Source organism: Engystomops pustulosus, chromosome 4, assembly GCF_040894005.1.
Source record: "Engystomops pustulosus chromosome 4, aEngPut4.maternal, whole genome shotgun sequence".
NCBI lineage: Eukaryota > Metazoa > Chordata > Amphibia > Anura > Leptodactylidae > Engystomops > Engystomops pustulosus.
Window position 1 is genome coordinate 136,267,716 of NC_092414.1, and position 12,518 is coordinate 136,280,233.

Here is a 12,518-nt window from a genome sequence, read left to right on the forward strand (position 1 = left end):
GGCAATGAGTGGAATACAGCAGGCATTTCCTTACAGGCACACATAGGGGGAGACAGTAATATAGGAGAAGATGCAGATTGTCAAGGCTTGCTCCACAGCAATAAGCCAGAGTGATTCACAGGTTGGTGTGATGAGCATGTGGAGGAACAGGTCACAGAGTAGAAAGCCAGCCTCCTCTGCTATAATTCTGCTGCTCCTGCAAGTCACTCTGTACCAGCACCCTGTCTGAGGTACAAGGGTTAAACATGCTGGATTGTAGCTAAGATATGCTACAGCACTAGCTTTACAGGGCATGAAGGACCAGCCCCCCCTCAAGCACTCCGTTGAATCCGTGCTGCTTCTGATTGTTGCTCCCAACTTGGGGGTGTGAATACGGTGAGCCGAGACAGGGGTAGTAGGGTGGGTCCGGACCAGGGGGCGAAGATTACCCCTGCCGTTAAAGGGAAGCAAAGTCAGCAATTGGCGTTGATGACGCTGCACGGGAAGAGCAGCCAATCACATCTCTCCTGCCTCTGGCAGATGAAACCTCATTTCTGCATTTATCCCAGCGCAGGCTAAGGCAAGGATGGAACGCAGAGCAAGAGGAGAAGAAAAAAAAAATCTGAAAAAATGCTCAGCACTCCATAGTCGTCATTAACGGATTGTACTGAAAAGGAAGGGGAACAACATCAGCATCTGCAAGCTGTGGACTCTTAAAAACTCTCACTGCCTGCCCTGTTTTAATAACTCCTCTCTTAGCTAAACGGAAAGAAAAGATAAAGGGGGAAGGGAATGTGAAACAGCCAATGCAACTTAGCTGGAAGCTTTGAGCATTAACCCCTAGAGGGAAAGAAAAAAAGAGGAGTGGGAGGGGAGCTGTGTGAATACATAGGAGCACTGCATCACGCTAATGTTCAGCTCAGAACAGTATGCGTCAGCAGTACATCCACGTTCTGACTGAAGGACGAAAGGATGAGAGAGCAGCCTGGCTGGTTGGCTGCTATTTCCAACACCAAGCAAACAGGGAGAGAGGAGGACTATTAGCAGAGAAAAATGCTACGGGGCTCTGATATCGCTGCCTCTTCTGCTGCCTGCTCTCCCGCTGCCATCACCACTGGACAAGAAATTCAAGGCAAAACGAGGAGAACCCCTCAACTCACTACCTCACAACAAAAGGAAATACAGTGGGATTTCCACGAGGCAGGAGAAGAAAGGCTGTGAAAGCTGTCCCTTCTTCGGACCAATCTCAAACCAAGGGCTCAAGCATTGAGGTGTGTGGTTTCTTCTCCAGCATACTTTATACCCTCCTTTCCACAAAGTTGCCCCCCTTTACTTGCTCTCCTCTGAGATATTGACGGATTATTGCTAAGTGTGCAAGAGGCAGGCTGCAGCTGCTGCATCCACAGCTTGGAAAGCAAAGCTAGTTTGAGGGAAAAAAAAGCCAGCAAGGAGAGAGGAGAAAAAAAAGCAGTCAATGCCTGCAATGTGCTGCCTTTCTCTTTGTACAAATCAGAATCCTGCAGACAGCCTGTGTGTCAGAGGAATATCCATGGAAAATTAGACTGATGAACAGAAAGCATCGCTCACATCAAAAACAGAGGGTTTCATATATTTGGGATTTTTAACCCTTCCTTTTCTTTTTTTTTTTTTTTTTTTTTTAATATCACCTGGTCTTCAGTTTCCTTTCAGAAATGGATTATCGTCAGTCTTCTGGCAGAGACAGCAGCGGAATCCAAGGACGAATAGCTCAACTGCAAAAGGCACCAGTCCCGGGGGAGCAACAGAATGATGCACCTGCATAGCCAAGTGGGCCTCGCTCCCTTGTTACGTTTTTCTTAAGGTTATTATTATTTTTATCGTCTCTTGTGTTGGGATTTACTAAAGGAGCCATTTTGTCTTTTAACATTTACATTCATCAACCATAATTCTTGCCGATACGAAAAAATTAAGGAATTTATGGTAGGACTGATCATCCAGCTCCCTGGTGGTTGGCATTGGCGTAAGGAATTTGCAATGTTGTTCTTTTCCTAGGTATACACAATTATCTTGCTTTTCTGTCTGTTCAAATACATTATAAGTTGATGTTTTTAGATAAAGGAAAAAGCTAACTGCTTCAAGATCTAGCAACCCCTTCATCATTTGTTGACCATCACTCCCACCAGTGTGTAGATGGAAAAGGGAATTTGTAGCCTACTGAAGCCTGGGTAGGGCCAAGTTCTCATTTCCATGCCAAATCCCAGACGATGGTGAATTATGAACGTGCCACATCATGAATTTCTTGTGGCTGGTAACTGTGCACCATACCTGGAAGGTCCTGTTTTCTGTAATCTACCTCATGGTGCAAGTGTGGATCCCCTGTGCAGCATTTTCAGGGCAACAAAACTGCCCATCTGTTTGTTCCTGCAGTAATCAGTTTAGCAAAGTTGTTTGTACGCGCCGTGGCCTCTCTGAAGTACCCCAAGGTATCCCATCTAACACAAGGTACCTCAATCTCATGGAAAACAATATTCATATGATCCAAGCGGACACATTCAGACATCTCCATCACTTAGAAGTTCTACAACTTGGACGAAATATTATCCGTCAAATAGAGGTTGGGGCTTTTAACGGTTTGGCTAGCCTCAACACTTTGGAGTTGTTTGACAACAGGTTGACTGTAATACCTAGTGGGGCATTTGAATATCTTTCCAAACTGAGAGAATTGTGGCTCAGGAATAACCCCATTGAAAGTATACCATCCTATGCTTTCAACAGAGTCCCTTCACTAATGCGTCTGGACCTAGGAGAGCTAAAAAAGTTGGAATACATTTCCGAAGGGGCATTTGAGGGATTGTACAATCTGAAGTACCTTAACCTTGGAATGTGTAATATTAGAGACATGCCCAACCTCACACCCTTGATAGGCCTAGAGGAACTAGAGATCTCTGGCAACAACTTTCCTGAAATCAAACCAGGATCGTTTCATGGATTAAGAGCACTAAAAAAGCTATGGATAATGAACTCTCAAATAAACATTATAGAGCGCAATGCTTTTGATGACCTGACATCTTTAGTAGAATTAAACTTGGCCCATAACAACTTATCCTCCCTTCCACATGAACTTTTTGCTCATTTGAGGTATTTGGTGGAATTGCACTTGCACCACAATCCATGGGACTGTGACTGTGATGTTCTTTGGCTCTCCTTGTGGCTCCGCGAATATATTCCCACAAACTCCACGTGCTGTGGTCGCTGTCATTCGCCACCACAAATGAAGGGGAAGTACGTGGTTGAGGTGGACCACTCATCGTTCCAGTGCTCAGCCCCTTTTATAATGGACGCTCCTAGGGATTTAAATATCTCAGAAGGAAGAGTGGCAGAACTCAAGTGTAGAACTTCAGCAATGTCATCAGTTAGGTGGCTGCTACCCAATGGTACTGTGCTGAGCCACGCTTCCAACCATCCACGGATCTCCATACTCAATGATGGAACGTTAAATTTCTCACATGTATTGCTTACTGACACTGGAGTCTACACATGCATGGTAACTAACGTTGCAGGAAACTCCAATGCTTCGGCCTATCTCAATGTCAGTACTGCAGAGCTCAATACTTCCAACTACAGCTTCTTCACTACCGTCACTGTGGAGACAACAGATATGGCTCCTGAAGACATCTCAATGATAATCAAGCCAGTGCCAACCACTTCCACTGGATATCAGCCAGCATATACCACTACCACCACAGTGCTCGTCCAAACCACCAAAATGCCAAAACAGGTGGCAGTCCCAACTTTAGACACTAGCGACAAAACGCAAACTAGCTTGGATGAGGTAATGAAGACCACTAAAATAATCATTGGCTGCTTTGTGGCAGTCACACTTTTGGCAGCCGCTATGCTAATAGTATTTTACAAACTAAGAAAGCGGCATCAACAACGAAGCACTGTAGCAGCTGCACGAACTGTCGAGATAATTCAAGTGGATGAGGACATCCCAAGTGGGAGTCCAACAGGAGTATCAGGTGAGGGGCCAGTAGTTTTGCCAACCATTCACGACCATATGAACTACAACACCTACAAGCCAGCACACCATGGGGCCCATTGGACGGCTAACAGTATCGGTAATTCTCTACACTCCACAATTACAACTATCTCGGAACCTTATATCATTCAGACCCACACAAAAGAGAAGGTACAGGAAACTCAAATATGACTTTTTTCAAATTAAAATGCAATAGAATGCACAAAAAGACAGCAACTTTTGTACAGAAAGAGAGAGAGACACTTTTGTTTTCTTGTAAATGCTTATATATTAAATCTATGGGCTGATGACAGAAACAGATTATATTAAAATTTAAAAAATATTTTCTAACTTGTAAGTTCTATTTAAGAAGAGTTATGATGGGTAGGCAGAAAAATATATAAGATATGCTGTTAATGTGCCATAATGACTAAAATGCAAGGCTTAGCCCTGTTTTAATCAGAAAGCAAAATGATGAGATGTCCGTGAATGCTGTTTTTCACACAAAACAAAAAACGCTGCTCAAATACAGGAGCAACACCCCATTTCTAAGGAGAATTCTTTTGTTAAGTCCCAAACTACTCTTTGCAGTTTTATCTTATTAAAAAAAAAAGAGGAAAATGCACCACAAATTTGTACTGTGCCAAATGTTAAAAAAAAAAATTAAATGCAATAAAGGATCTTTTTTGAAGAAAAAGGGGAAATAATCTATTTTCTTATAGGATATAGTTATATCTATTATTTTTCATAGAAGGTAAAGGGAACCAGGGGTGTCTAGGTTTGGCTTCCCAAAACTGCCAAGACACCTACAGAAAAAGGGTTATGAGAAAATACTAGGTGGAGGGCAGTCTGTTTAGCTTTGATATATACGACTATGGCAAAGCCACGATGCAGGATGCTAAAAAGCTGGCGCATCTTTCCACTCTGCACCAAACTCCTGCAGATCTAATTAACCCTTTGTCAGGCTACTGAGGTTTGTGTACGAGATACCAAATGCTGTTAACTGTGCTAAGACGAAGGTTATTCAGGCATCAAACCAAATTAACCATTTCTGAACAATCTGCAGCACCCGGCTTGATTATGCAGAGAGTTAAGATATTTTCTATTTGGGCAAAATCTGCATACTTAAATAGTATAGGAGACCTGTCTCCAGCATATGGCCTCAGTTGCCATTTTACTGCCACAAAAACAACAATCTTTTGTGGCTTAAGAAAGAACATTTGAGCTCATTGCAATGTAAAATGTATCCCAATCTGTGACTCAACAGCAGGAAAATGGTTTATTCTTAAGATACCAAGAATATTGATGAGTGACTGCAGTTGCATATATTGTGGAATAAGGTGTGTTTGTAGGCTAGTATGCTTATGTAAATGCATTTCCCATCAAGGAAGGTTTTCAATCCAATCTGCAGTTGAGGGTGCTGCAGGCCTTTTTCTAATGGTACTGGGCGTTATGAAGGCTTTCAACATTGCAGATAAAAATCCTAGCAACCGGAAATGGGGTAGAACAACTTTGCTTCTCTCACTCTTTCTGCATTGATAAAAACATCTTCATTTATCACCATGGGGAGAAATGTACTGCTTAACCTGTCATTTATCAAGGAGGAAGCATGGCTATAAGACCCATTAACCCTGGCACTGTGGGCATGTCACGCAACATATATCTGTGTTAGAGTTGAATGTATCTATGCAGCTCTTTACAATGTATGAAATATTATTTTATGAAAAACTTGAATATGGACAATAACAACATCTTGTTCCTGAAAGATCCTCATCAAGTTGTGGTATGTTGACTTTTAACAGATATTATAGAATGGTATTATGACATTGAGCACAAACAACTATTAAATAGTCAAATATACTTATAGTTTCTCCTTGAAGTAAAGAAATTGGCTACAAGGTCATACCTGGTTCTTCCTGTACATTGGTAGTCATTCAGAAGTGACTGATCTTTCATATGTGGTTTGTTCTTTATAATGCACTCGTCTTTTCATATCTGTATATTGTGAATTTTACATTTCGGGGCACTTAAAAAGTTACTATATATGTTGCTGGATGTGTGATGAAGTCTAATGAGGGTGTAATGCACCAATTCCCAATATGCATGTGACACACACATTCTGTGATGTTGAGATGGTAAATTGCAGGAGAAATTCTGCTGTCCTAAACACAGTTGTCATTTTTGACATGCTAGAACCATTCAAGGATAGATTAACAGTACATAGAGTATAAAGAGAACATAAAATTACAATAATCTTAATCCTGTGCCACAAAAATGTCATTCACGTCGGTGGAATAGAATAGCCAGCTCATTTGGTATTCTTGAGAAAAAGATTTTCAATAGGTAGCAAGCATGTAGTTATCTCCCAAACAGAACTTGTGCATGACAAAATGGCAGTGGACAGCAAACCTGCTGCAAAATCTGCAACAAAGCAACTGCACCACGCAACCAAATTCAGTCTAGGCACTGTCCGGAAGTCAAAACCTGAGCCTTGATGTTGAGTGCAAACGACAAACTTTGTTTGTGTTTCAGACTAATCCATCTTGGTTTAAAAGGAACCTGTCAGCAGAAATTGACCTAATAAACCACTACCAGTATGTTCCCAACAGCTGAACATTCCAGATCATTTTCCTTCATGACCCAGTTTAGTGGTCTCATCCAGAAAACCAACTTTGAATTGAGATGTAAATTGGTTGTATAGAGTCAAGGAGGTGGAGATTTTAACACTGAAGTCATGCTTTCTCTTCCTCAGAAAGCCCCCTTCACTGTAATTGATTGGTGCTGCATCCAGAGACATCACTAACCAGATCAGGCATCCAGAGCTCCCCACCTTCACTTCAGTGTTAAACTCTGTCTCCTTGACTTTCTGCAACCAATTTACATCTCAATTCAAAATAGATGATGCCATCATGCTGGATCATGAAAGAAACAAAAACGAGAAGGTATTATGCAGTTTTATAATATACTGGTAGTGGTGTATAAGACCAATTGCTGATGATAGGTTCCCTTCAACTCCATTTTCTGCAGCAGTCCTTTTTCTAACTGTAGACATAACAGAATAGCTGTGGAATTTACCCCAGCTGTAATACCACAGCCTAAGGCTACATGCACACTGTCGTGTGCCCGCCGCACCCTAGCACGGCGGGCACAGGGCAGCGCGGGGAGAGGAGGAGGAGGTGAGCGCTGCTCAACCCCGCCCCTCTCCATAGCGATATATGGGCGTGGCGCCCTACGGGAAAAGATGGGACATGCTCCCGTAGGGCGCAGTGAGCGCATTGAAGTGTATGGAGGACGTACGTCGGCCGTATATACGTCCCCCATACATGTGTGTGAATGCAGCCTTACCGTGAGCCTAAGACAAAATTTGGCTGCATTTTTTCTTCTATGGTTTTGGCATGTTAGGGGGCAGAGCTCAACCTTTCAATCATTATCGTTATCCACAAAAAAAATCATCATCGCCAAAAAAATACTCTACACGGCTATGTATGCATGTATGTAATACACTATGTGTGGTTGCCCTTAAGGTTTCAATGGTACAATGATCAAATAATTATACATAAGAAGTGATTTCTAAAGAAAAATGTTTCCCGAATGCTTTAAAGAAATGTGGCATTTCAGCCAGGTTCACACAGGAAAGTGAAAAGTGTAGATGAAACACTTAAGCGTGTGTGTGTATTATACATACACAAAAAAATAAAGCACTCAGATAATTCCCATATCAATCACTGCCTTTCCAAAAGCGAGTAAAAGTAAATTGCCTTGGGTACCTGTAGACCACTAGGATAAAACTAACTAATGAAATAAGCAAAGGTAAATTGTTGTTGTATAGAATTTACCAGGACATTAGGTGCCATGACCAATGTTTGTTCAAAAATACATTTACACAGGAACTTGTCAGATGCTTTTGTTACGTCAGAACCTGCAGTGCACACAAACATGAAAAAATTGTCATAGAACAAAACTGGCCAAAGATAAATCACCTCTCTTGACATGTCTGTTTTATAAGAATTTGTAATCCCTGCTAAACAATTCCGAGCATTCTATTCCAGATCTCTGTGTTACTCTATTCGTCTGTTATTTTACCAAAAAAATGTATATAATAATTTGATAAAGGATGTTACTAAATGGGGGGGGGGGCTTGTCCTTACTCACTGGAGATATACCCCAATTGTCACTTCTTTCATAAACATTCAGGAGGAATAACAGAGGACTGGAACCACAAAGTTATCAGAAAAGAAGCGGAGACTGTATGGTAATTACCATGATGTTACCAAAACTGATATCTCAGAACAGCCAGCAAGGTGGGAAAACTATTTTTACTTTTCCACACCGGTGAGCAAAATGCTCTTGAACCTCTTTCTTTACCTTGAACAATTGAAAAAACAGGCATGTAAAATAGCAGTGACCTGTAGATGGTTGTGGCCATTATCTAGGTTTCCATGACACACTATACTCAAAACATGACTACAAATCCAAACATTTCACATTACCCCATAGCAGAGAGGGGTGCTAGTGCAACTCTCCCCCTCCCCTCTCCAGGGCTGAAATGAGCAGCGATTCTAAGGGTGCGGTCACACGTCGCGTTTAAAAACGCATAGGAATAGTTTAAGAGTGATTTGCCGAATTAAACAGCTGTTAACACGTATGTTTACAAAGCACAACCGTTAACGCATTGTTAACGCATGCGATAACATCGCGGTTACACAAGCGTTAACATTTGCATTTTGTAAACGCAAGTGTTAACAGTTGTTTAATTAGGCAAATCACTCTTCAGCTATTGCAAAGCGTTTTTCAACGCATGCATTAAACGTGACGTGTGACCGCACCCTTAAAGAAAATCTACCATTAAAATAAAGCATGATAAACAAGGGACCCTTACTCATAGATACAGGAACTGTGACTCCGCTGCACAAATGCTGAGGGAGGAGGTGGAGGGTGAGATGGAGTAACAGCATGTAAAGGGCTGAGGTTAATTTTAAAAGTTGATTTTAGAACTTTATAGAACAAATATAAGAAGATTACCATAGTCACAGTGCCTGGATCTATGAGTAAGTCTTCGTGGTTTGTCATGAAGGATTTTGAAGGTAGATTTCCTTCAAGAGCATAAGTTGGTGGAGAAAAAAAAGTAATTACATCATTACATTTTTTGCCTGGGAAATAAATATATTTTGGGTAAGTTTATAGCATTTCATTCTATTGAAAGCCCCACACCAGATTACTTTTACCTCTTCTCCTGACCAGACATCATAAAAATTAGAAATAGATTATGTTATTACAACATAAAATGCAAAACCAGGAAACTTTTTTTTTTTAAGCAATAGTCCTTGGGTGAGAGTCATGTAAATGATCCTAGGAGCAAAGAACGGCTACAAAGTGCCCCAAATCTGAAGAACCCAACAAACCACCCAGTCTCATGAACTGAGCGCTATGTAATTCTTTGACTCCTGGGTACACCCTATGATTAGTCAATGGTCAAAAGACATGCTGGTAGCGTACAAGAAGAGGTTGTTCATGTATGATCGAATGCCAAGCAGCCCTCAAGATGGTGCAAGAGGGGACCCTCTGGGTAACAAATGAGCACAAATGAGCACTATTGCTTTTAACTACCAGAAACACATTATTCTTGTTTCCACATGATATAAACTGCATATTAAACCACAGACCCTGTAAATTAAGAGGACTCTAGAATTATCCTCAAATGCCATGATAGCATGTGTACTGGGGGCCTCCTGACCAAATTACTATTAATACAGTAGACCACTCTCCTGATACAAAGGGGATGATTTACAAAAGTATGGCCGAGACTTATTATTGTTCTCTCATTGATCTCAGAAACTTTTTCTAATTGTAATTTACAAGAGACAATAGATACTGATTTTGGCCCCACTTAGGATTCCTAAAACCGACAGATTCCCTTTTTTGTTTCTAAGGCAGCGAAAGTGTTAATTGTGCCTAGCTCAGTTACAAGAAAAGCTTAAATAATATATAAGAACCGCCTAGGAAATGTTTGTAAGCTATGCACGCCGAGGCTAGGGACTTGTTTCTCTGTATCCCCGCTCTGATGTAGTCTTGGGTTCTGACTTCATTCCAATTCACTCTCTCCTATCCAAAAAGTCAAAAAAAGATTCCATGTGGAAAAGGTTATATGTCAAGCACACACTTAATGAAGTGGATAGGCTCACTATAAGGATCCTGTATCTAGGAATTGTCAGTATATTGCTCTGTCAATAATTAGGTCCAGGGAACAATGTACGGTATTTACAGTTTTGCTCCTAGCACTTCCTTCATGCAGTTGCCTTTTCATATTTTTGGAAGGATGCTGCAGTATTCTATGACCAGTTTGACCTTGAAGGCTACCACATCATATCAATTATTTTAATGAGCCATTTGTAGAGATTTAAAAGGGGCATCTCAAATACGGGATGACCAAGACAAGGGGATGTGATAACTGAACTCACCATTATTGATTAAACATTCTCGCCATAAGTGATGGAGAGATACTAAACATGTTTAGGAAAATACAAATCTGATCTTTCAAACATTCTTGATTCTTAAACATATTTTCAATATTAAGGAGTTTTAAAATTAATATGCAAAGTAATTCTGGAAACCGTACAGTTAGTACTAGCCAAAACTTGTGATACATCCTTGCCCAGGATGTTTAATAGGAACACTACTAGGCCAAATCCACCAAATTGTATCTCAAGTGAAAGTGTGGATAGCATCAAACAACTATAGTACCTTGGAATTAATTGAATCCTTTTACCTAGTAATGGTTGTCCTGTCATTTTACCCCTTTATTTTGGTGATAGATGATATAAGATTATAAGATTGTATAAGAAATGATAGCAGTAGCCCCTAGTGCAGTGGTGGCGAACCTACGGCTTCACCCCAACACAGAGTTCACCAAATAGGACTCAAGGCCTCTTGTACTCCCAGGCAACTCAGGATCCTGGAAGGAAGCTACAATGATAATCCGAACTTCTCCTTTTTACTGTATTGGTGTCCTCTGGTGCCTATACGATTTAAATCTGTGACAAAGCAGGGAGTAATAAGTTACTGCCTAAATCGTTACATTGGCACTTTGCAAAAAATATGTGGGTTTTGGTTGCAATTTGGGAACTCGGTGTCTAAAAGGTTTGCCATCACTGCCCTAGTAATATCCTTGGTTGTATCTACAGTCCAGTGGATGAGCTTAACAGTCATGGTTAATGATCAACGATATCAACAAGTAACTGACAGATTCTGTATCCAAACTTAGCTTGCATAATTCTACAAATGACAGCATGCACCATCTTAATTGCTTCCATACTTTGCTTCTCAGCCACATAATGTGCATAACACATATAACATTCATGTTTGTGATGCTGCATTTAATCTATCAACCGCATCAAAGTATTTTATTTTTATCCATAACCTACTGGCGGACGCTATATTCTACAAGTTTTCCTCTGGGCTGTAGGCTTAATAATAAATTAACAGTTGCTTACCGATTCTGTGAAGCAGTCACCTCACTTGCATCATTAATAAGAATTACACCCATATAGAAAAAACCCTAATTGACTTCACTAGTGACAATAGCTTATTTACAACATGCCCAGAAAATTATCCATAGACCTCAAGGAGTTGGATCCAGTCTATTGCTACCTGTTGCCACAAGGCTGCTGTAAGGCATATCAATAATTGCTGTTACTAGACCAACCAAAAGCAAATAAGGAAAAAAAGTGATATTCTGTTATCTGGTTTATGAAAGTCAAAACAAAAATTGGTCACATATTTCTTATTAAAGTTATGTTTTTAAGAGTACATTTCATAAAACCTTTAGGTAGATTATTAACACGCTGCATAAGATATGATATACAGGCTGAAATTTAATCAAAATGAAATTAAATAGGTATAATATGTTAAATTCATGGGAACAGCTCCACATAGATTTAGAAGAATTACAATTTATGCCATCCATGCAGCTTTTTATTTCTCTGCCTTCCTGGAGCATGACAAATCTTAAATTCTCATTTCTCAAAGTCCCATTCAGCTGCTACAAATTGTATCACATGCCATATATTCTCTTAAAGAGTTATTCGCCAGAAGGCCTACAACTCACTGCACTACAATGTACTGCAGGGTTACTTGAAAACAACAAATACATTTTGGTTTATCTTAATAAGGTGTTTACATGACACCATTTACTCTAGACTATAAACCAACAAATTACTTCAGATTAAACAGGTTGAGTAAACAGCGTGGCCACAAATGGCCATCTTTCATTTATTTAGGCCAAAGTGAGAATGTAACAATTCAGCTGCAGTCTACAAATTATCAGAATAACTAGAAACCCAGGCCTGGCAGACCAGAATGAATTCACAATGCAGTACTGCATGCAAGATGGTCCTGCAATTGACCTCAAGTTGCTAAAATTGCATCACAAAATTGTCCTTCTTGGACCACTGATGGTACAGATCGCACAGATATGCCCATGTTGATTTGCTCAATACATTACAGCCAATCTCATTAAGGCTACTTTCATACAACAGCAAGC

At 40.4% G+C, this 12,518-nt stretch overlaps 2 protein-coding genes across 3 annotated transcripts in view; one reads left to right on the top strand and one right to left on the bottom strand.

The window, feature by feature from the left end:
• Window positions 1-12,518, bottom strand: part of SND1 (staphylococcal nuclease and tudor domain containing 1) — a 402,857-nt gene that overhangs the window by 125,217 nt on the left and 265,122 nt on the right. The gene's annotated exons all lie outside the window — the stretch shown is intronic.
• On the top strand, window positions 186-5,993 carry LRRC4 (leucine rich repeat containing 4). The gene has a single exon (XM_072147570.1). The coding sequence runs from the start codon at window positions 2,249-2,251 to the stop codon at window positions 4,169-4,171; it is 1,923 nt and encodes a 640-aa protein (XP_072003671.1). The 5' UTR covers window positions 186-2,248; the 3' UTR covers window positions 4,172-5,993.

Coding starts and splice junctions, on each gene's coding strand:
- LRRC4 (XM_072147570.1), top strand. CDS start 2,249: ATGAATTTCTTGTGGCTGGTAACTGTGCACCATACCTGGAAGGTCCTG.